Source organism: Phycodurus eques, chromosome 15 (genome assembly GCF_024500275.1).
Source record: "Phycodurus eques isolate BA_2022a chromosome 15, UOR_Pequ_1.1, whole genome shotgun sequence".
Taxonomy (NCBI): domain Eukaryota; kingdom Metazoa; phylum Chordata; class Actinopteri; order Syngnathiformes; family Syngnathidae; genus Phycodurus; species Phycodurus eques.
In genome coordinates this window covers 6,528,354-6,555,059 of record NC_084539.1, presented here as the reverse complement: position 1 = coordinate 6,555,059, position 26,706 = coordinate 6,528,354, and the positions used below count along the sequence as shown (strand labels likewise).

Sequence of the window (26,706 nt, the reverse complement as noted above, 5' to 3'; positions counted from 1 at the left end):
GCTATCCCCTCTTTTTGTCGTTGAAATTTTGACCTCAAAAAGTAGCAACACAGAACTATTTAATATGCTGTATCTATTACACAACCCCACGTTATCACATATTTAAAGAAAGTTATTTTTTCCTCAGTGTACACCTCTTAACTTTACCACCAGAAATGCTTTATGTGTTGCCGTGCATATGGTCCATTATCACCAGCTGTAGAGCAATGCCCTCTTGTATTTGGAGTCTTAAATTTTCTAAATGTCTGGAAATTACACAGGCTTGTTGAGAGAGTCTGTATATGTACAGGTGTGTGTCAATAAATTACAATATCTTAGGAAATGATATATATGAGGAGTTGCATGTTCTCCCCGTGTTTGCGTGGGTTCTCTGCAGATACTCTGGCTTCCTCCTACATTCCAAACGCATGATAAATTAATTCAAGACTCAATTATCCATAGGTGTGAATGCTTGTTTGTCGGTGTGCCCTGTGATTGGCTGGCGACCAATCCAGGGTGTACCGTACACTCACCCAAAGTGAGCTTGGATAGACTCCAGTCTTACAAGACTAAGTGATATAGAAAATTGATGGATAATTTTGATAATTATAGATTTAGTAACAGCAAATAGTCACAATTCACCATCAAGAAATAATATAGCATGAGATGCGATCCAATTTTTTATTTTCTTTTTTTAAAACCTAGACCTAAAATAAATGAACTTTTATACAATTTTCTAATTTGAGTCACCTGTTGCTCATATAGTAGTCTGAATCATGTCCTGCAGTCCTGTGACCTGTTCACAAAAGGTATTCCAGTTAAGATGCATTGCACTCCATTTCATATGCTGTAACTCCTGAGGCTGCATTTTGCATTCTGTGCCATAGCGCCACTCAAGCTTGACTGCTGATTATTCAATCACCAAGACCACTCGAATCATGCTGAACCAGGAAAACCTCTGTAACCCTGTTGTGTCAATGCCATTTGGATTTTGCCTTTAGATTAGCAGTTGGTTTGTTGAGTTAGCCTGGACAGTTATTGAAATAGGTTCTATACAGTATTAGTCCCTTGCTTTACCATGGATGGATCACTCAGTGTGATGACAGGGGAACGAGCAATAGCGTTTAAACATAGATTGACTTCGACCACTAATGGACACTTAGAGTGGGCGAGCCCACATAACAATAAAGGTCCGCACATCATTTCCAGACTCAAGATGGTTCATAGGCAGCAGAGAATTAGTTGCTCAGGACATATGAAGGTGGACTGTCAATGTATGTTTCACAGTCTCTGTGCTGTCCTTTGTGTGAGAGAGACACTCAATATTTTAGAGACCAAATTCACTATTATTGATAACGCCATCAGATAGCATTTCTATTGATTGTCTTCCTTTCATAGTAATTTATTAAGTGGATTCATACAAAACCCGTGATTAGTTACAAGTTGAACAGGTGCTGTAGTTGTGTTACGAACTAGTATTGTGAGGTTAGATTAGATGATCAAATATATTGCGTGGATGTCATTAAATCTCAGCTCGGACCGTTCTGTGTGGAGTTGCATACTCTCCTTGTGCACCGGGAGCATGCCAGAGACCGCAACCTCCCACAAAAGTAGAAGTTCAGATCTTGCCTACCGTCTCTCGTGCACATCTCTGACCAAGTTCACAACATAAAGGTTTGACTCAAATCCAGTTGTCAACTTGCAACTGTTTGCATTCAACTTGCATGCAAACAATTAATGGAACACTGAACCAGGGAGAAAGGAGCAGACCTAATACATCATCTGCTATTTGTGTAATAAAAAACAACAGTCAGAATAGTATAACTAAGTACTAGTAGTTTTTAAAACTGTCAAATTTATGTTAATACTTGAAAATCTGTCATTTTTCAACCCAGTTTTTAAAGAGTAGTCAAGTTGCTGGTAAGAAAAGAGAACATACACGAGAAAGTAAGGTCTTTAGATTTAGTCTTTATATGCAGCATCTCATCCCTGAAGCACAAGCAAGTAACGTTCCTGTGTTACGTCCCACGAAAACCTTTATACAGTAAACCTTTGGAGGATGCCCAGTGAGATACAATAAGGCTGTCATTGACTGTGCATTTCGAGTTGAGGCTATAGAAGGAATGCATGATACTGCTATTTTCAGAATCTTGATCGTAGTGGGGCTCGAACCGGTGTCCTCGAGACCCCAAAGCCCAAGTCCTTAGAGACTGAGCTAATAATGGCATCAGTTTCATTCTCACAAACAATAAACAATATTTTATTAAATAAACACTTATTAAAAATAACATTTGAGCATTTCACTCACAACACTTTTGTTTTATCATTTTATTATTATTTTTTAAAAGGATTTATTGTGTTTTATTGTTGAGCTTTACCATGTGCAGCGCTTTGTTACAGCTGCAGTTTTTTTATAATGCCCTATAAATAAAGTTTAGTTGCCTTCTGTTCTTTTACACAGACTGAATCATCATCCTATTCCAATTGCTCAGAAGGTACACTATACTGTACGTGCTGTTTCAGTCACGTGTGTCTTGGCCTGTAGGTGGTAGTGTGGTGCACTCATGCACATAATGTAGATTTGATGAAAAGACAGAATAAAAAAAAGAATATTTGCCTGTGAGTATTGTTTTATCATCTTTCTGTATATAGTAATCCCTCGCTATATCACAGTTCACTTATTGCAAATTCAGTGAGTCACTTTTTTTAAATTGATCAGTGTAATGCAGTTACCTGCACAGCAGTGGCATTTTAATGTGGCTGCAATTTCTCACATAAGGACAACTCTGCTCTTAATCATTGCAAAAATTTACTGAGTCATCTAAACTCTTTTAAATTGCTTGACGATACAAAGAACATGACCATAATGTCACTGTAGAATACACAAGCCAGTCAGTTTTACAAAATAAATTCACAAATACCAACCTTAGCCCATACTATAGCTGATGCGCACACTCATAACAATATGGACATTAACAAATGCAAATAAAGAGCAACATTTAGCTTGATTTTCTTCAGCTACAGTACTCTAGTTAAAAACATCACCGCAAGGAATTCTCAGAATCAGCATGATCTGCTGGCTAATTCCCATAATGCTTCGCGTTCACTACATTACGAGGACGTCTGTGTAATACACAGTGGCTAATGCTTAGAGAACAGTTTCTATCTTGGTCTCATCAGACCAAAGAATCTTATTTCTCACCATCTTGAAGTCCTTCCGGTGTTTTTTAGCAAAGTCCATGCAGGCTTTCATGTGTCTTGCACTGAGGAGAGGGTTCCGTCAAGCTACTCTGTCATAAAGCCCCGACTGGTGGAGGGCTGCAGTGATGGTTGACTTTCTGGAACTTTCTCCCATCTTCTGACTGCATCTCTGGAGCCCAGCCACAGTGATCTTTGGGTTCTTCTTTACTTCTCTCACCAAGGCTCTTCTTCCAAAATTGCTCAGTTTGGCCAGACGGCCATCTCCAGGAAGGGTTCTGATCGTCCTAGAAGTCTTCCATTTAAGGATTATGGAGGCCGCTGTGCTCTTAGGAACCTTAGGTGCAGCAGATTTTTTTTTTTTTTGTAACCTTGGTCAGATCTGTGCCTTGCCACAATTCTGTCTCTGAGCTCTTCAGGCAGTTTCTTTGACCTCATGATTCTCATTTGCTCTGTCATGCACTCTGAGCTGTAAGGTCTTATATAGACAGGTGTGTGGCTTTCCTAATCATGTCCAATCAGTATAATCAAACACAGCTGGACTCCAATGAAAGTCGAGAACCATCTCAAGGATGATCAGAAGAAATGGACAGCACCCGAGACAAACACTCTCGCCCAAGTCCTCTCTTTTGAAACCCCCTCCTTCCTTAACTATGAATCTTTCTTTTTATGGTTTAATAAAAGTGATAAAGTACTACGTATACAGCGTGCACCACAATATTCACTTTGAGCTGTGCTCTGTGATTTGCGATGCAGCTGTACAATAAATGGCAAGCTGACGTACACCCATCAATCACGGACCACAACTACTCGGTTAAACGTGACATCATCTTTGATGGAGATAGTGACGTTAACTCAGAGGAAGTGCTTATTTTACCTGATGACTCCAGTAATACAGTCAGCGGCGAAAATGATAGGAGCTCTTTACACTACAGCATGCTCTCTTTTTCAGTCGGCTTTGCCAAACAGCAGCCAAGACGCTACCCATAAATGACCAACTCAAGCTACTTCACACCAGTCATCTTTAGCGACTGTAGCTAATGCTAAAAACACCGGCGAAACTTGGCCTTTTGACGTCACTACTTAGCGACACAAATAACAATGGCGACTAAAGTTGAAATTTCGTAAAAATGTATAAGCCTGGGAATAATTTTTGAAAGTTGCTCTTATTGACAACCAGTTCAGGGTGTACCCCGCCTCCTGCCCGATGATTGCTGGGGTAGGCTCCAGCACGCCCGCGACCCTAGTGAAGAGAAGTGGCTCAGAAAATGGATGGATGTTCTTATTGTTTTGTTACTCTAGACACTGCTACCCTGAACTGCTCCCCAGGATTCAGCTCCCCTTGCTCCAGTGTGTTCCACTAACAAGTATTTGTTCACTGTGATGGGTAAAATGCAGAGAACAAATTTTATGTGCATGCATGTTCATGAAAATCAAGGTGATTCTTCTTCTTCTTCTTCAACACAACACAACGCAACAAAAATACAACCTTTTTCCTGTAGGCCAGGTCTAAATGTTCTGATGAATATATATGAGGAACAAATCTTTATTTTACTATTGAATTGTAAAAAGATTGTAAATCGCAGTAGAATATTGACTTATTGTTTTAACTTCATGCCTTGTAAAAATGCAATACTGTATAATGATGCTCTTGCCAGTAGCAGTAGCATTTCTGTCAGTGTACAAAGATAAAGTGGAGAGTGACACGAATGACACTTTTCCTCACCAAGATGTGAGTATAAAAGCGGTTCAAATGGGAAACCATATTAAATGTTGCTTCATGTTCTTATCAATTAAGTAAACGTGTTAATGAATTCACTTACTTGATAAGCCTCAAGAAGGATCTTAAGGACTTTATATGCATTTTTCTCAAATTCAAACTTTTGAGTTGAAGAGTAACTTTAATCTAAAATCTTTGGTGGTAAATATTAGTAGGCTAACTTTAACTGTCAGATAATTGTATCAGATTTCAAAAGCACGACTAAGTGGTCTAGATTACATAAGGGGGGTGGGGGGTGACAATGTTTGCCGTAGGCCCCCAAATGACTAGCTAGCTACGGACGGCCCTGGTTCGAGCCAGCTCGGCATGACAACAAAAGTGGGATTAGCAGCTCGTACATTGTTGAAGAAGGCAACTAGCCAGCTGCGAGAACTCATGTGAATTGTAGGACACATAGTGCGTCAACACTTCAAACGTACATCGCAGTAATAAATATGCATGTTTCAGTTCGGCAGCATCGGATCTTGTCTTCTCTGATGCGCCGCTCCCCAAAGCTGTGGAAGTCTAAGAGCCTGACTGCTCAGCCAGCAGCGACTGGATGGCAGATTGAAGCAATTTACTAAGTGGGGGGAAATGTTTGCTCCACCAAACCATTAACACAGCCGTTCACACACAGCAGAATGCGTGCGCTCACATTAACTTTTATCAGGAAGGACTTTTTGAGTTTTGACGCAGGCAATTTTGATTAGCCAGCGTGGCGAATGTGGACTTTATTTGCTTTGCCACATCCTGTTTCAGTTAGCCATTGGCGAGGTGGCGAACCCTGCTACTGTACATGAAGTCAGCGGCCATAAACACAGGCAGCCAAACAATCGTTCAATATTTTGTGATTTTTTTGTTGTTGTTGAAGTAAATGCAGCGTAGTAGCATTGCAGCTTTTGTCAGAATAAAGTAATTAGTATCTTGTTCTTTGACTCGTTGGGATTCAAATGTGATTCTAGACTCGCCATTTGTTTTGTCGGGCGAACTCACCACCGACACATTCACAACTATCCATCCATCCATTTTCTGAGCCGCTTCTCCTCACTAGGGTCGCGGGCGTGCTGGAGCCTATCCCAGCTTTCATCGGGCAGGAGGCGGGGTACACCCTGAACTGGTTGCCAGCCAATCGCAGGGCACATAGGAACAAACAACCATTCACACTCACAGTCATTCCTACGGGCAATTTAGAGTCTCCAATTAATGCATGTTTTTGGGATGTGGGAGGAAACCGGAGTGCCCGGAGAAAACCCACGCAGGCACGGGGAGAACATGCAAACTCCACACAGGCGGGGTCGGGGATTGAACCCGGGTCCTCAGAACTGTGAGGCTGACGCTCTAACCAGTCGGCCACCGTGCCGCCACACTCGCAACTAATTATATATAATATTACATTAAGGATTGAGTTAATATTAAACATTACAAAAATAGACCCACACCTAAATGTAGTGCTTTTCTGCCATCTACCCTCATCTATATATATATATATATATATTGGACATATTGGAGTTTGACAAAAGCTGGTAAGCTAGTAGGAAGAGACAAATCTAAAGACTTAATGCTAAAGTCAAGATCCATCCATTCATCCATTCATTTTCTCCTGTATACCACTAACCCTCATTATGGTCGTGGGCGAGCTGGGGTGTAATTCCAGCTACTTTGGGCGAGAGGCAGGGGACATCCTTGTCTGGTCGCTAGCCAATTGTAGACAAAGTCAATATAGTGGAAGAAATGTTTTTATTAATGAAATCTATAGACAAAGTAGAGTGTCTTCTGAAACAATGAAATATAGTGTGCAACAGAGTGTACAGATTATATACTACATCGCCGTTGGTTGTTTTATGTTGTAACTTTTTCAGGGATAAACCTCTTATCCTTGCATGCAAACATTCAAGGATTTGTGCGTGTTTGTGTTTCTGTATTGTGCATTCAGATGTCTTTGTCTCTAAATCCTCTACAATCCAATCTGGCTACATTGCTAAGTATATAAGAACAAATTAAGGATATCCAGCATTTAGGGTGTTTTCCGGAGCTTTTTTGTTTCCCAAAAGTAGTCTTTGAAGAATTCTATGTTAGACTTACCACATTCTTTTTATAGATAATATCCTGTTTTTTGTTTGGGCGATGACGGTTGAAACTTCCTTTGTTGTGGATTCAAAACCTCATATCAGCTCTATGAATCGGATTACTTGTCAAAGTTGGCTAACCCGTTACGAATCTGAGTGTTAGTGTCCTGAACACAGATGCGAATGATACACTTTACAGTATAGCCCAGGGGGGAACAATAGGGTGCCCAATTGAAGAGCGTTTGAAAAGGATTTGAAATTCATTGTATTCTCTTTTTATTTACATTTTAAACAATATCACAACTTCATTAGAATTGTATTTCATATAATTTCATGACCGGAGCGCAGTCGCCGCCCAACAAGAGTTAATCATCCATTTTGCAGAGCATAATTTGCAGTTGCCTATTGCCACATTGCTGACATATCTCCATCCATTCATCCATTTTCTGAGCCGCTTCTCCTCACTAGGGTCGCGGGCGTGCTGGAGCCTATCCCAGCTGTCATCGGGCAGGAGGCGGGGTACACCCTGAACTGGTTGCCAGCCAATCGCAGGGCACATACAAACAGACAACCATTCGCACTCACATGCACACCTACGGGGAATTTAGAATCTCCAATTTATGCATGTTTTTGGGAGGAAACCAGAGTGCCCGGAGAAAACCCACGCAGGCACGGGGAGAACATGCAAACTCCACACAGTCGGGGCCGGGGATTGAACCCGGGTCCTCAGAACTGTGAGGCTGATGCTCTAACCAGTCGGCCACCGTGCCCTGACATATCTCCTACCTTTAAATTACGTTCAGGATAGTCATGTGGTATCCATGTATAGTATCAGAGCATTTATACGAGTACCGAGGACTGTACAAACGTACATATTGGTACTGACACCAATAGTAGTAATGGTATCAGTAGCGACTCACTGTACTTTAGTGTAAAATAAGTTAAAATAAGTACACAACCCGGTCCACAACCCCATCAAACACCTTTGGGATAGACTAGAATGGAGAGGGTGAGTTAGCAGGCCTATGACCATGATCGATGACCTTAAAACTGTTCTTCTGGATGAATGGATACAAAATGGTGGAGAAATATTATTTTTGGGCTCTTAATATAACACGAGATGTGTCTGGGAAAACACAAAGATACTGAAAGATAAGAGGCAAATCATTATTTTGGACTTCTGTTGGACTGATAACACAGGATATATTTACTTTAACACCGCCTGGCACTGCTGTCTGTTTTGTAACTAGGATTCCCTTACTCTCACAGCTAAAACTTCGAGCGATCAGGTGGCAGTCTTCATCAGGGAAGATGTAGAAAAAGTGAGACTGAATAAACATTTACAGATATTAAAAACATAATGACAGTAGTAAGTGTGGTATTGGACTACTCTCCAACTGAGAGACCAAGACCGGTGCTTTATGGGTCCTTCACTGCACTGAAAAAGGCTAAATCTTCAATAAATTATTTTAAAACTGGCACTATACCATACTGAGATAAATAGCTTTTCTGCAGCAGATGATAGAGGCATAGGAATCTTCTTGCCTCAGCAGGACAGGAATATTTGATGAATTAGTCATTTACATCTCACTCACATTGCTGTCACATTGAAATGAGTTTGGTTGTAATGATTTAGTTCCTCTAGTCAGTGAGCCAAAACCAGAGTCAGTGCCTTTTAGTGTAAATAAGGTACTGCCATCACTGGCCCAGGTTCTCTAAACATATCCAAAACAGCTAACACATTCTTTGCCGTGATGATTCAATGATGGAATATGCACCGCAAGTGATGAATCCATTGCTCTCTGCATTTGTAAAATATTTTATTACTCTTTTTGTGTTTTTTGATCCATTGATGAACCATGATTTTTTTGTACGACAGTTCAATCACATAGTAAATACTGAGTGACAAAGCTAACAACTGTGTTGCAAAACAAATACATACAGGTACTGGAATAGGAAAATATGCCCTGAAGGATAGAATTCCTGCATTGGGTGAACGAAGTTTAGTGACAAAGAAAAAGAGCTCAACAAGCTCAGGCCAGTCAATCCTCTCTTAATACTTCTTTGTTCATTAAGATGCGAAAGTGATTGAAATGGTCAGATTTTTTTAAATGTAAAAAAAATGTTCCTTTCATTATACTGTACTTAATCTGGTGCCGTTTCTTTATGGCTGTGTTTGTGAAGTAGTACTTTTTTATATATATATATATATATATATTAGTTTTTGTCTTGCAAGTCAGTATAATCACCAATGAGTTTGTTATTCGATTTGACTTTGCATTAGAAGATATCCAATGTGTACCTATTATAGTGAAGTGTTTCACTCCAATCCAGAAAGACTGTTACGACATCCTCTCACTGATGGGCTATAGCGCCAGGATTGTCTCTGCTTGCGTACACTCACTGAACCAGAGGATTTGGATAAACTCCAATGTGTTGGTAACAAATCCAGCTGGCTGCTGAGTCAGAGCATGTTCTACGCATAGCTTCCTGAGCACTGGTGAGACACATTCTTTCTTTCCAGCTGTTCTAAGCTCACTGTGTTCTCTGTTGTGCAGCCACGGGAAATCAATTATTTGAGCATCTCATGTTAATTTTTACATATTTTGACACCGAGTCATAAGTGACTCACTGAAATGATGTTTGTAGTTTTTAACATTAGGATCAGGAATGGAGCCGCTAGGTTGGAGCCAAAGAGGAAAACCCAAGAGGAGATGTATGGATGTAGTGAGGGAAGACTTGCAGATAGCTCGAGGGAGAGTAAAAGATGCACAGAACGGGGAGAGATGGAAGAGGATGATTCATTGTGGTGACCCTTAATATTCCCTTGACTGGTGTACTGTAACCTGGTAGACTTCCCAGATAATTAAAATGTCTGCAGCCTCCACTGACAAAAGAGGAGAGACCTCTCATGGTTTGCCGAATGCTCCTTTATTTATTTTTTATTTTTTTTAACTAAACCATCAAATGATTTGGAGCAGCGCAAGTAAACTAAAGGAAAGCACCCTTACAACCAAACCATATTATAGTCAAATAATTCTGTATTAGCTAGTCATATTTGTATTTATTTAATTTGTAATTTGTATTTGAAAAATGTTCATCATGTCTAATTTTTCCCTCAGTGTTGCCGAAAGCATTATCTTTCACAGTAACCATATACTGTAGAATCACGGAGTTCTGTTGTCGTCTACGGTGACACGCTGATTTTACGACTGTATCCTCTTTTTTTGGGTGAATGTTCAAACAAATGCGTCACCCTATGTCATGGGCCGTCCGGCTCCATGAGTCTATCAAGACGCTGCCCATTAGTTATCTGTAGACAGACAGTCTGCGGAAATCCCATAAAAGGAATTCATCTATTGTTTCTTCTCAGATGTGAACAGATCGTGATGACCTTTCGGAGATTACCCCTCCCCTTTCAAACAGTTCTAGTCAAATCAATGCAAATACACCGGATGCACGGAGTGATTGCACTACTTGTCGATCTTGATTTATGGAGTCAATTACAAGGATGCGTTTCTTATTAAAAATTAAATGAATGAAAACTCCAATTTTCCGCACCTTTTCTAATATTGGTGGTGTGATGCCTCTAAAAGCTCATTGTTTTTATGGAACTGTGTTTGAATCCAGGTTAGCAGTTAGTGACCATGGATAAAGCAGGTGCAGCTTTAAAAAAAAAAAAAAAAAAAAAATATATATATATATATATATATATATATATATATATATATATATATATATATATAATTTATGATAAACCCTGTATTATATTTCAGGTATAATAAACTAATACTAATTTATATGCATCATTAGAAGACTCAACCTTGTTTTGTTCTTTTGTTTTTGGATCTCCCGCCTCCCTGAAACTGTGCCAACAATCTGACGAGGCCATCTGCCTCTTTTTGTGTGTGAGTGTGTGTGTGTGTGTGTGTGTGTGTGTGTGCGTGCGTGCTTGCGTGTGTGTTTTGAGTGGGTCTATCGTAATTCAAAGGTGCAAGGGAATGGATGGATGGAAAAATACTTTGCCCGATACTCAAAATGGCGTATTTTTGGAATAATGTGTTATTACTTCCTTATTATTACTTATTACTTTGTAACACATCTTATACCCAGGCTCAAGGTTAGGGTTGAGGTTGAAAAAAATATTATGAATTATCTTTTCATACTGCTGCTTGGCTGCCTCAGTTTAATCCTCTGGCTGCTGTCGTGCGTTTGTGTATTTTATCAGATGGTTTTCATATCCTCACAGACCAAAGAGGTCGATGAGAGATGACACAGAGGGGCTGGCATCACATGGCAGATGAGCACTACAACCAAACACACCAGATGTTATGGTCTTTATATTTTCATCAAATGTGAGATGGATTGAATACAGTGTTGAATGTTGCAAAGCATCCTTTAGATGAGCAAGTTCTTTCTACTTCCTTGTTAGATGCTACGTCTCTTATATTAAGTGTGGAAATTATAAATTCGATCTCCATCACAATTTATTGTTTTTCTCTCTTTTCACAGCCATCAAGGTGAACTGTCAGGGCTCATGTGGGATCTCCAACAAAGTCAACGACACGTCATGGACGACGGAGGAGCAGTACTTCAACAGCACGTTGTCTGTTGCTGACAAAGGTGATTAGAAGTGTCTTTCTCGCCTTGTTGTTTGCCTTCATTGAACAACCGTAATGTAATTGTATTAAATATGAGTTACTGCAGAATGCACAATAAATGACTGAATATACCCCACTTTCTAGGCTGTTTTAACACCTTGCAGACAATTCAGCCGAGCTACACAATAAAAACAAAAATTCAATGGTCACGCGTCTGCTAGTTGATTTCCATGTTGCACTAAATGAAATGGAAATCAATAGATCCAAGATTATATATTCTTAAAATATATATACTTTTGTATACCACTAAAATTAGTAGTTGAAGACTTTGGTGGTGTACTTTTGAGCTTTTAGTTTTAATTTGTATTTTTATTTCTAACAATGATCTCTTTATAACAAACTGCTTATGGTATTCCGCAATCCACATTTGGTTGGCTAAATGAAAATTAGTTTTCTTTGTTTTTTTTTTATTCTAAAGGCATTACATTAATAGAGTTTTTTTTAATTATTGTAATAGTAGTACCGGTAGTAGTTGTAGCAGTACATGTTTAAAAAAAAAAAAAAGAAACAACACATTTGTAAATCAATGAGAATGAGAGCGATACAACCCAATCAACCCCTCAGTACACTCATAACAGAGCAGCACATAAATAATGCATGACACAGCCGCTCTCTGTCCTCCCCTTTATCGCTGCAGTTTTTCCGTATCTAAATCTCTTTGGAAAGTGGCCTGCTCTGCCCTGAAGCCTGAGCAATTTAAGCAGAGCGAGACAAGTAGGGTGACAGACTACCACAACAGATATCACTGCTACATACTCTTAAGCAAAACAAGCAATGTCCACAATGAACAAAGGATGACTAATGTGGTGCCTGGAAATGTGATGACAAATGTGAATGTGTAAGTTTCAACTTTTCGTCCTGTCACTATTATCACTTAATGACATACAGGAAATTAGGATTTTTCTTCTCCTAATGCTGCTGTGCAAGTGTGACCTCAGACCATGAGTGTTCTAGCAAGCTGATAACAATAAATGGAGAACATAATAAATTTACTTTCCTATGCCCTGAGGTCATTTTTTTATCACCAGAATTGTGAGTCAATAAAAGATAAATCTCATGTGGTGGTAATACAGCAACTTCATGATGTACTATACTGTACTCTAACGTGCGATTCTTTCATTGGGGTTTGCAACTCTTAATTTTCCGCAATCCACGACGTCATAAATTAGTCAGTCAGATATCAGCTGCAACCTGGTGCCACCTTTTGAAAGAAGGAGCCAAGGCGGGAAGCACAGTAGAATACTGAGCAGAAAACCAACTTCTTTATCAACTTGAATTTCATGCCATTGATAATACGCATCCACATTTTTTGCTCCTGGACAGCTACATAAAAGAAAAAGGCCACAGTTATGGGTTTATGTTCACACATTGCTATCTGTCTACCTATTCATACACCATGATGCACATGAATAAAAGCAATCAAAAGCCGAAAGAATGTACTTACAAGAAAAGGCATCATAACACCAAGTTAAAATATGGAACCAGATTTCCATTTGACTGTCATGTGAGATAATGATACATTTGTATTTTATTCACTTAAGTCCTGTTTCAGAAGTCCCAGGTGTGGGCTATAAGTACAATTGTAGTAAACATGATGCAAATGACCTCTCTCGCACAGCACAGCACAACACACACGGACACACGCACACACAAACACACACACACACGGTGACCCCGCTTTATGAAATACACTAATTGGAAAAAGTGGCATGTCATGCGGAGAGAGATATTACGCTCTGACTTAAATGAGCTGTCATCTCTCGACAGGACTGTTAATTATCTAATTGGCTCAAGGTGTTTGCATTGTGGTGGTAATGTATTGTAAAAGACAAAATCCTGCTCTTGCCAATTCAGTTAAAATTGCAACTGCGCAAAATGGCATTAGCATGCTGTACACGTTCTTAGCTCCTTGTTCAAAGACTGGTGAATTTCTAAGTCCATATGAAAACTAAAAAGTGTTTTGGAAAATGAAAACATTATCGAAATGGCGTAAACACTTAATGCCACAACTTTTACTTTTGTGCGCAATGCGTGAAGTCAATCACATTTATTCAAGATCAAAATAACTAGACTGAAAAAGTCATGGAAAAAAGGCGGGGGGGGGAGGGGGGTTGTTCTTATGCTTCTGTGTATAAAGATTGCCTCAAATACTCAAGCAGACAGGTATAATGCACTGAGTCTTTGTAGTTTTGTCATCATTAAAATCCAAACTAAGCCATTATTATTCTATGATCCATTAGGCCAGGTGCTTAAAAGGATGCTGACTCCAAGTTGTACTGGTGCAGAACAACGCATTCATTCCCGGGTCGATTTTTGCTTTGCTTTTTTAAATCATTGATTAACTTAGCTTAGAAATGCTTGGCCAGCTACGTGTTTCAGTCATTACTCACTGGCCTATTAATCACCCTTGTTGGCTAGTTTCAGTTGATAGCGGTTCACTTCAAACAACATATCAGTTTATCTGTGTTTTGAACAACAAAACCTCTTTGTCAGTGAAACTCAATCCCACTGGGAAAATAGGCATGGCGCTACCTGGAAATCTAATGTTTGCATGTGGGTACAATCATAAAGAAACACACCCTTATGCTTCTCTTTAAACCAGCAAATGATTTTCCCTTTTTCGCGTGTTATTTATTTTAGTTGTGTATTCTCTGTGCTGTAAGTGATAAATCTTTTGTTTTGTTTTTGTTTTTTTTCACAGGGACTCTCGCAGCAGGCGAACACAATTTCCCTTTCCAGTTTCTCATCCCAGGTGTGAACTTCCTTTCAATGATTTGTTTAACTGCATTGTTCTTTAGGGGACATCTTTAGTTCTTTAATTGTTTCATGGGTTTTTATTTGAAATCCAGGCCAACTGATAATAAAAAACAGATTCTTACAGGTGTGTGTGTACGTGTACAACCCCAATTCCAATAAAGTTGGGACGTTGTGTTAAACATAAATAAAAACTGAATACAATGATTTGCCAATCATGTTCAACCTATATTTAATTGAATACACTACAAAGACAATATATTTAATCTTCAAACTGATCAACTTTATTGTATTTAGCAAATAATCATTAACTTAGAATTTTATGGCTGCAACACGTTCCAAAAAAGCTGGGACAGGCTGCAAAAAAGACTGAGAAAGTTGAGGAACGCTCATCAAACACCTGTTTGGAACATCCCACAGTTGAACAGGCTAATTGGGAACAGGTGGGTGACATGATTGGGTATAAAAGGAGCTTTCCTGAATTGCTAGATCATTCACAAGCAAAGATGGGGCGAGGTTCACCTCTTTGTGAACAAGTGTGTGAGAAAATAGTCGAGCAGTTTAAGGACAATGTTCCTCAACATACAATTGCAAGGAATTTAGGGATTTCATCATCTACGGTCCATAATATCATCAAAAGCTTCAGAGAATCTGGAGAAATCACTGCATGTAAGCGGCAAGGCCGAAAACCAACATTGAATGCCCGTGACCTTCGATCCCTCAGGCGGCACTGCATCAAAAACCGACATCAATGTGTATTTTATTTAATTATTTATGTTTAACATAAAGTCCAAACTTCATTGGAATTGGGGTTGTAAGTGGCTTGGCGATTCCTGGTAAGGAACTGTGGAATTAATTTATGTCTTATCTCTACATGGCCCTTAACATATGCCTTCTAAACTCTGTTAACGCGTGATTGTGCAAGTAACCTCAAGCTCAACGGAAGATACTTAGTCACAATGCAGTTTGCTATATCACAAACACACTTGGCGTGGGCTGAGGCACAAGGGCTTTGGTTTATTTTTAGTCCCTCTCCTGTTGTGCAGTCGGGGTTTAATTGGTCGTCATGCCCCCTTGCTTTTCCTCGCCCCCTCTCATGCTCTCTGACGGAAAGACTTTGCATAAGAAGAGCCAGTGGGAGATTTTTAGCATGTGTCAAAGTGGAATAAAACCTTCCTCGAGCTGTCCATTTGTGCAACCTCCAAAGGCGGCACGGTGGACGACTGGTTAGCACATCTGCCCCATAGTTATGAGGACCCAGGTTCAAATTCGGCCCCGCCTGGGAGGAGTTAGCATGTTCCCCCCGTGCATGCGTCGGTTTTCTCCGGGTACTCCGGTTTCCTCCCACATCCCAAAAACATTAATAATTAATTAAGTTAATTGAAGACTCTAAATTGCCCGTAGGTGTGAATGTGAGTGTGAATTGTTGCTTGTCTATATGTACCCTGCGATTTGATGGTGACTAGTTCAGGGTGTACCCTGCCTCTCGCCCGAAGATAGCTGGTTTAGGCTCCAGCACGGCCGCAACCCTGGTTACGATAAGCGGTATGGAAACTGGATGGATAGATGGATGGAACCTCCAAAGTGAAACACATATAGTTACGTGACACTGGTTGACTATTCTCAATTAATTTCAACAACAACAAAAATATTGTAAAGGCAGTCTGCCCTGCGACATATCCTGGTTGTGCCCAGCCTCTAACTCAAAGTCAGTTAGGTTGGGCTTTAGCTCACCCGCAAAGGACAAGCTCTACAGAAAATGGATGAAAATAATATAATCAGAATTCATTTGTACCTTTAGTAACGCCACAGGAAAAGTTTCATGTCACAGTTTTACATTCCTTTACAAATATAAATTACAGTTAGCCACTGTGCAATGAGGTTTCTGAGAGATACTGTCACCTAATGTCGTTTTATTTGTATTGCTGGAATGAAGGTGTTATGTAGTGTATAATAGGTAGAATCTGCTTGGCAAAATGTATATACAGTCCTGTAAAAAAGTATTGGCCCCTGCTCCAATTTTTATATATTTGCATAGTTTCCCCACTTCAATGTTTAAGATCATCAAGCAAATGTACTGTAAATATCAGACAAATATAACCCAAGTGAACTTAAAATACTGTGTTTAAATGGTCATTTCATTTATTAAGGAAAAAAACTACTGTTACCTGGCCCTGTGTGAAAAAGTAATTACCCCCCTTGTTAAATCATAAATTAATTGTAGCTAATCGTAATTTTTGTTTAATTTTCACTGATCACAACCAAGCCTGATTACTTCCAGACATGTTCAGCCAAGAAATCACATAAACAGAATCTGTCCTGACAAAATCAAGTCGGACAAAAGCTGCAACAAGATGACAGGATCCAAAGAAATTCCAGAACAGTCGCGAAATAAAGTAATTGATATCAATCAGTCTCGAAAGGGTTACAAAGTCATTTCTAAAGCTTTAAGATTTCAGCGAACCATTATCCTCACATGGAGAAAAAAATGGAACAGTTGTGAACCTTTCCAGGAGTGGCCAGCCAACAAAGATTACCCGAGAGAACAGCAATGACTCATCCAGGAGTCAACAAAGGAACTCAGGACAACTTCTAAAGAACTGCAGGCCTCCTTTCGCTCACTAAAGGTCAGTGTTCATGACACAACAATAAGGATGAGACTGGGCAAAAATGGCATCCAAGGCAAAAAACACTGCTGACCAAAAATAACATAAAGGCTTGTCTTTTGCAAAAAAAAAAAAAAAAAAACATCAGCATGATTATGAAGACTTTAGGGAGAATATTACAAGGACTGACGAGATGAAAGTTGAGCTCAGCATTTCAGAAAAAGAATATCATACCAACAGTCCAACATGGTGGTGGTAGTGTGATGGTCTTGGGCTGGCTCGCTCCTTCAGGACCTGGACAACTCGGTATGATTCATGGAACCATGAATTCTGCTCTTTAACAGAAAAGAAGGAGCATATGACCCCAAGCTGAAGCGCACTTGGGTTCTGCAGCAGGATAACGATTCAAAACACACTAGCAAGTCAACTTCTGAATGGCTTTAAAAAAAAAAAAAGAAGAAGGTTTTGGAGTGGCCTAGTGAAAGGCTAGACTTGAATCCGATTGAAATGCAACGGCACGACCTTAAAAAGTTCTTTCATGCTCGAAAATCCTCCATTTTTGCTGAATTCAATTCTGCAAGGAAGAGTGGGCCAAAATATATTCATAGAAATGTAGAAGACTCATTGCCAGTTATAGAAAACACTTGATTTCATGGCCCAATCAGTTATTAGGTTTAGGGGGCCATTACTTTTTCACATTGGGCCAGGGAACTTAATTTTTTTTCCCTTAATAAATAAAATCACCATTTAAAAACAGCATTTTAAGTTCACTTGGGTTATATTTGTCTGATATTTACGGTACATTTGTTTGATTATCTTAAACATTAAAGTGGGGAATATATGCAAAAATATAAGTTTTTGAGAAGGGGGGCCAATACCTTTTCATGGCACTATACATACAGATATAATGGAGATGTTTTTATTTGTACTGTATTCATTGTGTGGCCAGGCAATGCAACCCTATGGGGGGCACAAGCCAATGCAAACTGTAGGCCAGTCCCAAGCCCGGATAAATGCGTAGGGCTGTGTCAGGAAGGCCATCTGGCTTAAAACTTTGCCAAACAAATATGAGCGTTTATCCAAAGAATTCCATACCGGATCATTCGTGGCCTGGGTTAACAATGTCCGCTACCGGCGCCGTTTACCTACAGGGCGTTGTTGGAAATTCAGCTACTGTGGGTTGAAGATGGAGTGGTGTAAAGCAGGTTCTTAGGCAGAAAGATAAGCATAAAGCACAGAGCCTAGAACTAAATGTGGGGAATTTGAATGTTGGGACTATGACAGGAAAAGCTTGGGAGTCAGTTAACATGATGGTTCGGAGAAAGTTTGATATATAATGTGTCCAGGAGAGCAGGTGGAAAGGCAGTAAGGCTAGAAGTTTAAGGGCAGGGTTTACATTATTTTACCATGGTGTAGATCACAAGAGAAATGAAGTAGCGGTTATTTTAAAGAAAGAGTTAGCTAAGAATTTCTTAGGGGTGAAAAGAGTATCAGATTGAGTGATGATGCTGAAACTTGAAATTGAGGGTGTTATGTATAATGTGATTAGTGGCTATGCCCCACAGGTAGGATGTGACCGAGAGGTGAAAGAGAAATTCTGGAAGGAGCTAGATGAAGAAAATTAAGAAGCCAAAGGCAGAGCAGGGAACCATGTGGTGGAAGCTGAAAAAGGAAGAGTATTGTGTGGCTTTTCGAGAAGAGGTGAGACAGGCTCTCGGTGGATGCGAGGAGCTTCCAGAAGACTGGACTACTACACTCAAGGTAATCAGAAAGGCTTGAGACTACTTGGTGAATCTTCTGGTAGGAAAGGGGAGAAGGCGGAACCACAAAGTACATAAAATCACACAAGGAAAGAGGTTAGCTAAGAAGAACTGGGACACTGAGAGGACTGAGAAGAGGAGAAAAGTATACATGGACATGCAATATAGGGTGAAGATAGAGGTGTCAAAGGCCAAACGAGACACATGATGACATGTATGCCAGGTTGGACATTAAAGAAGGAGAAAAAAATCTATACAGGTTGCCCAGACAGAGGGATAGTGATGGGAAGGATGTGCAGCAGGTTAGGGTGATTAAGGATAGAGATGGAAATATGTTGACTGGTGCCAGTCGTGTGCTGGATATATGGAAAGAATACTTTGAGGAGTTGATGAATGAGGAAAACAAGAGAGGAGGAAGGGGAGAAAAGGCAAGTGTCGTTTCCGACTGCAACGGACAATCAAAACTGCTGAAAGGATTGTCGGTACCCCCCTATCCACCATTGAGGACTTGCACGCTGCCAGAACTAAGACAAGGGCGTGCAAAATCCTCTCGGACCGTCTGCACCCCGGTCACCAGCTCTTCCAGCTCCTTCCCTCAGGTAGGCGCTACCGATCAATGCAAACTAGAACTAGTAGACATTCCAACAGCTTCTTCCCTCTTGCGATCAACTTCTTAAACACCTAACCTATAATTCCATTACAACAAGCTGGCAATTTTTTTATTTTTTTTTTGACCGAGTTCGTTGTCACATTTCTGTGGGGCCAATTATGTATTACTCGTGCACTCACTGTAGTTGTCTCGCCATGCTGCACTATTTGCATATACTGGCCACTCGTGCCAGAGTAGCATCTGCTCCATTTGCACACTGTTTGAGGAGTATCTGTAACATTTGCACAACCAACATTGTCCCAGATGATCGCACTACTCGTCACTTTAAACCGCATACACTCCTTGAAGTCTCAGCGCCCTTTGCACAATGGTCATTGCACCGGACTATTGCAATATTAGTCATTCGAACTGCTCTAAGTGCTAGAGGACTCTGCATCTTTTTGCACAATTGTTTTTTGTCAATGTATTTGTCTCCAAAGTGTTCTGTAAATTGACTGTCTGTCGGAGACAAATTCCTTTTGTGTTTTGGACATACTTGGCAAATAAAGATGATTCTGATTCTGATTCTGATGAGGTTAGACTGGGATCCCAGCGGACCATTATGTTTGCAGATGACATTGTGATTTGCAGTGAAAGCAGGGAGCAGGTGAATGAACAGTTAGAAAGGTGGAGGCTTGCACTGGAAAGGAAAGGAATGAAGATTATCTGAAGTAAGACAGAATATATGTGCATGAATGCACATATATACAAAATATCTTTATAAAACACACAAATGCGTAATGTATGTAGGTATGATACTTGTTTTTTTGGCAATATATAGGTTAGTACTATTTACCCCTAATATCCCTAGTTTCATCTGCTCTTCTTTATTGCCTCATATGCATCCTTTTTCTCCATGTAGGGCACTATGATTGTCCAAAGTTGAGGTATCAGGTTATTTTGGCTGGGTCATTTTTCGATGAGACAACAATGAAAACACAAAAATAAGAAGAGGGTGCTGGCTGAGAAACTTCAAAGAAGGATGCTTAATGCAAGAATGAAGTTAGAAGATACAATGATTGATGATCTAGTTCCGTAGGGACAAGATTATTGGAAGAGAGGTAAATGAAAGGGTGACACAAAGGGGTGCTTGTCTTTAGAATTTGTTACTCCTAGACCTAGATGTATCGCTGCATCCTCTCTCCCAACATACTGTACAGTATGTAGATGGCAGACGTTTTGCGAGTTGATCTAACATTGAACTCAAATTAAACCACTGACAAACATTCATTATGAAAAAAGGTCTTTGATGTATTTGAAAGGTGAGACAATGTTTTACGTCGGTAAAGTCTTAAAACCTTTACTTATCAAAACATTTCACCCAATATCAACCTGTAATTGTAGTCTGCATGCAAACGCAACGCTTTGAGTATCCATGTGTAGCATCTCTCCAGGGAATTTTAGTCTGCTGCTTACTCTGTTATTGCTGCCAGGCTGTCTGCACGACGACTGCAGCCACCTGTCTCTCTTGGTTAATTCTTATTGACATCAGCAGCAGACTTGTCCCTGGAGAAACTTCTCAATGAGGAACAGGCTTGAAGGAAAACAAAGGATGGCAAAGGGTGTGGCTCAGCTTTTTTTTCCAAACCCTACCCATAATACTGTAGGACAATTATTTGTAAAGATAAAACAAAATTTTCCCTTCCATCCATCCATCCATTTTCTGAGCCGCTTCTCCTCACTAGGGTCACGGGAGTGCTGGAGCCTATCCCAGCTATCATCGGGCAGGAGGCGGGGTACACCCTGAACTGGTTGCCAGCCAATCGCAGAAATTTTACCTCGTATGTTAAATTATACATTCATTGCCCTCACGTCTTTTCTTTCTGTTTCCTTCAATATTCTTGTCTTGAGTCACAAACATGAAGCTGAGACAAAATATGCCGAAATCTTCCAAAATATCTCCTTATAGTTTGAAAAAAGTTCTAACGACTGCATTTTTAAAGATTAAAAGTATTAAAATTCCTTTTTTCTCTGGCATTCCATCAGCCGCAGCACCATCTTCTTTCGAAGGACCGTTTGGAAAGATTATTTACCGTGTGAAAGCTGCCATTGACACCCCTCGCTTTGCCAAGGACTACAATGCCCAGAGGCCCTTCTACCTTCTCAACCTGCTCAACCTTAATGAGTTGCCGGACATTAATGTAAGTGCACATCTTATTAAACAAACATTAACCTTTACCCGTGATTGATGCTTATTTGATTTCACATCTGAGCAAGATCACAGGGTAGCTCCTGTTTACGCGTTTGCCTCGCAGGAAAGGTTTCTGGGTTTGAATCGGATCTGCCGTTATTGTGTGGCATTTGCATGTTCTCCCTGTGCTTGCATTGACAGTCCTAAGTGTAGCTCACCTTTTATTAAGTCAGCTCGGCATGGCTCTGCCTTTCCTCAGATCCTGAAAAAAAAAAAAATGCTTGCAATATCTCAACATTATTATTTATTACATATTACGATGTGAAATTTTGGTACAGATTTTAGCAAGACTCATGGAAGTCGACGCAAATGATTTGCTTTCGCCGGCCACATAAAATGATGTGGCCGCTGGGCTGCAGGTTTGATATGCCTGCTATTTAGGTTTTATTATATCCACTTCAAGCAGCATGGTTATTCGACTGGTTAGAGCGTCTGCCTCACAGTTCTGAGGACCAGGGTTCAATCCCCGGCCCCGCCTGTGTGGAGTTTGCCTGTCCTCTCCGTGCCTGTGTGGGGTTTTTCCGGGCACTCCGGTTTCCTCCCACGTCCCAAAAACATGCATGGTAGGTTGATTGAAGACTCTAATAAGACTCATAGATGTGAATGTGAGTGTGAATGGTTGTTTGTTTGTATGTGCCCTACGATTGGCTGGCAACCAGTTTGATCAACCAGTTCAGGGTGTACCCCGCCTCCTGCCCGATGATAGCTGGGATAGGCTCCAGCATTCCCGCGACCCTTGTGAGGATAAGCGGCTCAGAAAATGGATGCATGGATGGATTATGGATGGATTATATCCACTTCATACTCTTTTCTAGTGACTGTTTTTTTTTGTCAATATCTTTATGCCTCCAAAGTGTTCGTACTAGAGCGGCTCCAACTACCGGAGACAAATTCCTTGTGTGTTTTTTGGACATACTTGGCAAATAAAGATGATTCTGATTCAGATTTTCATCTGAGAGGTGTTGCTTAAATTAAAATTAGGATTAATTAGTATTAAAATACATTTTACAAACATTTTATGTTTGAACAGTATTTGATTTCATATTTTATCAAATTATGAGTTGGTGTATTTTGTGTTAATGTTGTTTACTTGGGTGGCACGGTGGACGACTGGTTAGAGCGTCAGCCTCACAGTTCTGAGGACCCGGGTTCAATCCCCGGCCCCGCCTGTGTGGAGTTTGCATGTTCTTCCCCGTGCCTGCGTGGGTTTTCTCTGGGCACTCCGGTTTCCTCCCACATCCCAAAAACATGCATGAATTGGAGACTCTAAATTACCCATAGGTGTGAATGTGAGTGCGGATGGTTGTTTGTTTGTATGTGCCCTGCGATTGGCTGGCAACCAGTTCAGCGTGTACCCCGCCTCCTGCCCGATGATAGCTGGGATAGGCTCCAGGACGCCTGCGACCCTAGTGAGGAGAAGCGGCTCAGAAAATGGATGGATGGATGTTGTTTACTTGTTCGACTCTGTAGCATGTATTCTAATTACAGTATCAATGAATCATGTGTAACTACTGTATTGATGTACTTTGTGCTGTACTAATTTATTGTTTGTCCTGTTAATTATATATGGACCCCGAGGAAGATTAGCAAACTGCTACGCCACAAGCGAATGGGGATGTTGGCATCAGCTGCTGCTTCTCCAAAATACTTTGCCTACATCACCCAAAATTTTCAATATTCAAAGTAATTTAGCATATGATTGCCAGCACCATTTTCATTTTTGTCAAAACTTCAAATAAACACTAACGTAACACAGATAAAGTTAATGAAAACTCACCCCATGACAATCTGAAAAGTACTGCATTCCTGTAGACGTCATTGCCTCTGATGAAATAAGATGTCCGTCGACATTTTTTTCATCGTTGTCCTTCGCCAGTCACTTTCATTTTGCAGCAGTCAGATTTGTGCTGACACAACCACGAGTTCTTCGGTAATGCGTCTTCATTCAATCGACAACAAACAGAGATTCCAAAATTTGCAGTAACGATTACTCGTACTTAAAATGCAAAAGAGGCTTCATAAGTAGCCATGTGGCTCCTTTCAAACTGGTACCTGATTGGCTGACTGTCGTATCCCCACACCCCAACACTGATTACTGTACAGCTCATACAAATAAAAGGATGCTGCTCATGGAATTACGTGCACATGTTTGGCTGACACCGCTGTGCCGACTTCCAATTGATCCCGGGCTGGCCGAAATTGCTGCGCCGGCCGGAAGTGACCTACCCACGGGCCGGGAGCTTGACATGTTTGCTTTCAATAATATGTCGCAGTACACAATCATTCAACTTTATTCCCTGTCTCTGCAGCACATGAGCTATGCTGTTACCACTAAGAAATTTAACTACCTTTTGGTGAAGTCTGGGACCCTTATGCTGAAAGCAAGAAGTGACCTCAGGGGCTACATTCCCGGTCAGGTGATCAAGTTAGCCACTGAGATCCACAACAAGTCTGGGAAAGACACAGGATGTGTCCTGGCTAGTCTCATTCAGGTAAAGCCTGAAGCCCTGAACTCTCCGAAGGAATTGAACACACTGGTCAACAACAAATTTGTTGTCTAAGATTTTCTTAGCTGATTTAGGACAATTTTGACGTGCTGAATCCAAATATCACATTGCTTTTGCTCAATCAGGTTAACTTTTACTATACTTACATACTATATTACTTTACTATATTAACTATGGCCACGTTTTTGTTAACATGTACATGCATTTTAAAATAGATGGAAGTTCAGGCCCTGAATTTTGAACAATGATGACGTAACATTCAATTTACAGCTACTTGCTTTTATCAATGTCTACTATTCAATTTACAATAAACAGAAGTTCTAAAACGTTTGTAAAATTTGATTAATAAACAATTTGGCATAAAAAGCCTAACCCGAGCAAGAGAAACGGATTAAGCGATGCAAAATAGTCCTAAATCAGTGGGAAAAAAAGACAGTTTAAACATTTTTTTTGTAATGCACTGTAATATTTCTGAAATGTTTGACACTTCGTCCCCGAAACCTCAAATCTTCATTGTTATGTTAATACCGAAAAAATGTCATCAGTGTAAGTTAAAACGGCAATTGAACGAGTTGTGATTTCCTTGATCATGTTTAACCCAGCAATGTGCTACAGAGATGTGTGACAGGGTTTGCAACAACTGTCACATTGTTATGTTTACTGCTTTGTTTTTCCTTTTGTTGCCAGAAAGTGACCTATAAGACCAAGCGGCAAGTGTTTGACCTCCGAACCATTGCAGAAGTGGAGGGAGCCGGAGTGAAGGCAGGAAAACACGCTGAGTGGAGAGAACAGATCATTGTCCCACCTCTTCCTCAGTCAGCGCTGACTGGCTGCAGCCTCATAGATATTAACTACTTCATTCAGGTTTGTGGGTCTGACTGTTCATGCTTAGTATATTTGTGAGTTTATTTAAATTGCCCATTGCACTCATTTTAGCTTGCTTGTTACTAATAAAATACATAAATAAATTATTGGACAAAAAGTGACAATTATTTGCATGGTCACACAATTTTAGATACTTTTTCTTTATCATAGGCTTTCCAATCATTGTTAATCATTCATATTAGATACTGACCCAGTGAACGCTTTCATTTTATTAAAACAGACATAGACACATTAGTGTGGGATCAATATTTTCAGTAGAGTCTTTAAAAGTATCAATAAAGTCCCTTCGTTCAGACATTTATAGCATCATTAAACAGTTAAGAATATTCTTAAAATTGTACCATTTTGCAGACTGTGGTCATGTAATTCAGTTACCATGGTGTATACTGTATTCTCTCGCTACCTGATATGGTAATTATTGCACAGTCAAATTCAACAAAATAAAATCTAACCAAGAAAGACTTGCTGCTGACTAGTCAATAAAAGCCATTTAATAAGCAATTGATTCAAAAATTATGAAGCTACAATGCACTGTTGTTGTTTGAGATTTTCATTTTACTGTAGATTATCTTATAAATCTGATTTTTCTTTTTTTTTGTATTACAAAATGATTGTCTGAAGGAAAAAATTAAAGTCCATAATTGTTTGTGGTTACAGGTTGCATTAAAATCTCCAGATACGGTTGTCATTCTGCCCATCTACATTGGGAACATTGCCATGAACTTGTCTCCTGCGAGGACTGTACCTTCCAGTCCAGATCGCTGCAGCGTGGCCGTTGCACCCAATGCAGCAGGGGTGACACCCAGTGCCCCTCCGGTTGAGGACGATGAAGAGTTGTGTGCAGGTGCTGCGGCCAGCGAAGAGATCCCCACAAAGAGTCATTCTCAGCAAGATCCCTCTGGTCAGCCTGTCACCATGTCGCCGAGCGCTTTCAGCCACGCACCCAGTGCAGTGCTGCATCCCGGCCGCAGGCGGCCCGACACTTCCGCCCCCTTGTTCTGTGTTTCAACTGGGTCCACCATACCTTTTTTCACTGAGGGAGACCCCACACCTGTTCCCACTTCCTGTTCGCTCATCTTGCCTCCAGAGTACAGCAGCTGGGACTATCCTCATGGTAAGTAAGCAACAGAGTGATATGTGCTTGGAAATATCACTTTGTTGCAAGTTGTTGCATTTGATTTCCCTTAATGTGTCAAAAGAGTAAATTGATTTGGTTCATTGCTACAGGGTGGCGCGGTGGATGACTGGTTAGAGCGTCAGCCTCACAGTTCTGAGGACCGGGGTTCAACTCCCGGCCCCGCCTGTGCTGAGTTTGTATGTTCTCCCCGTGCCTGTGTGGGTTTTCTCCGGGCACTCCGGTTTCCTCCCACATCCCAAAAACATGCATGGTAGGTTGATTGGAAACTCTAAATTGCCCTTAGATGTGAATGTGTGCACGAATGGTTGTTTGTTTCTATGTGCCTTGCGATTGGCTGCCGACCATTTCAGGCTGTACCCCGCCTCTCGCCCGAAGATAGCTGCGATAGGCTCCAGCACGCCCGTGACCCCAGTGAGGATAAAGCGGTACAGAAAATGGATGGATGGATGATTGCTACAGTTCATGTAGCCCTACAGTGACTATAAAAAGTCTACACACCCATTGTTTAAATACTAGGTTTTTGGAATATAAAAAAATAAGACCAAGATAAATC

General features: G+C 40.4%; 1 protein-coding gene across 1 annotated transcript in view; it reads left to right on the top strand.

The window, feature by feature from the left end:
* Nucleotides 1-26,706, top strand: part of arrdc1b (arrestin domain containing 1b) — a 36,764-nt gene that overhangs the window by 5,033 nt on the left and 5,025 nt on the right. The window contains exons 2-7 of the mRNA XM_061698789.1: nucleotides 11,515-11,625; nucleotides 14,365-14,415; nucleotides 21,419-21,573; nucleotides 23,933-24,115; nucleotides 24,818-24,994; nucleotides 25,673-26,129. Coding sequence (XP_061554773.1) covers nucleotides 11,515-11,625; nucleotides 14,365-14,415; nucleotides 21,419-21,573; nucleotides 23,933-24,115; nucleotides 24,818-24,994; nucleotides 25,673-26,129 — 1,134 coding nt within the window. The remainder of the gene's footprint in view (nucleotides 1-11,514; nucleotides 11,626-14,364; nucleotides 14,416-21,418; nucleotides 21,574-23,932; nucleotides 24,116-24,817; nucleotides 24,995-25,672; nucleotides 26,130-26,706) is intronic.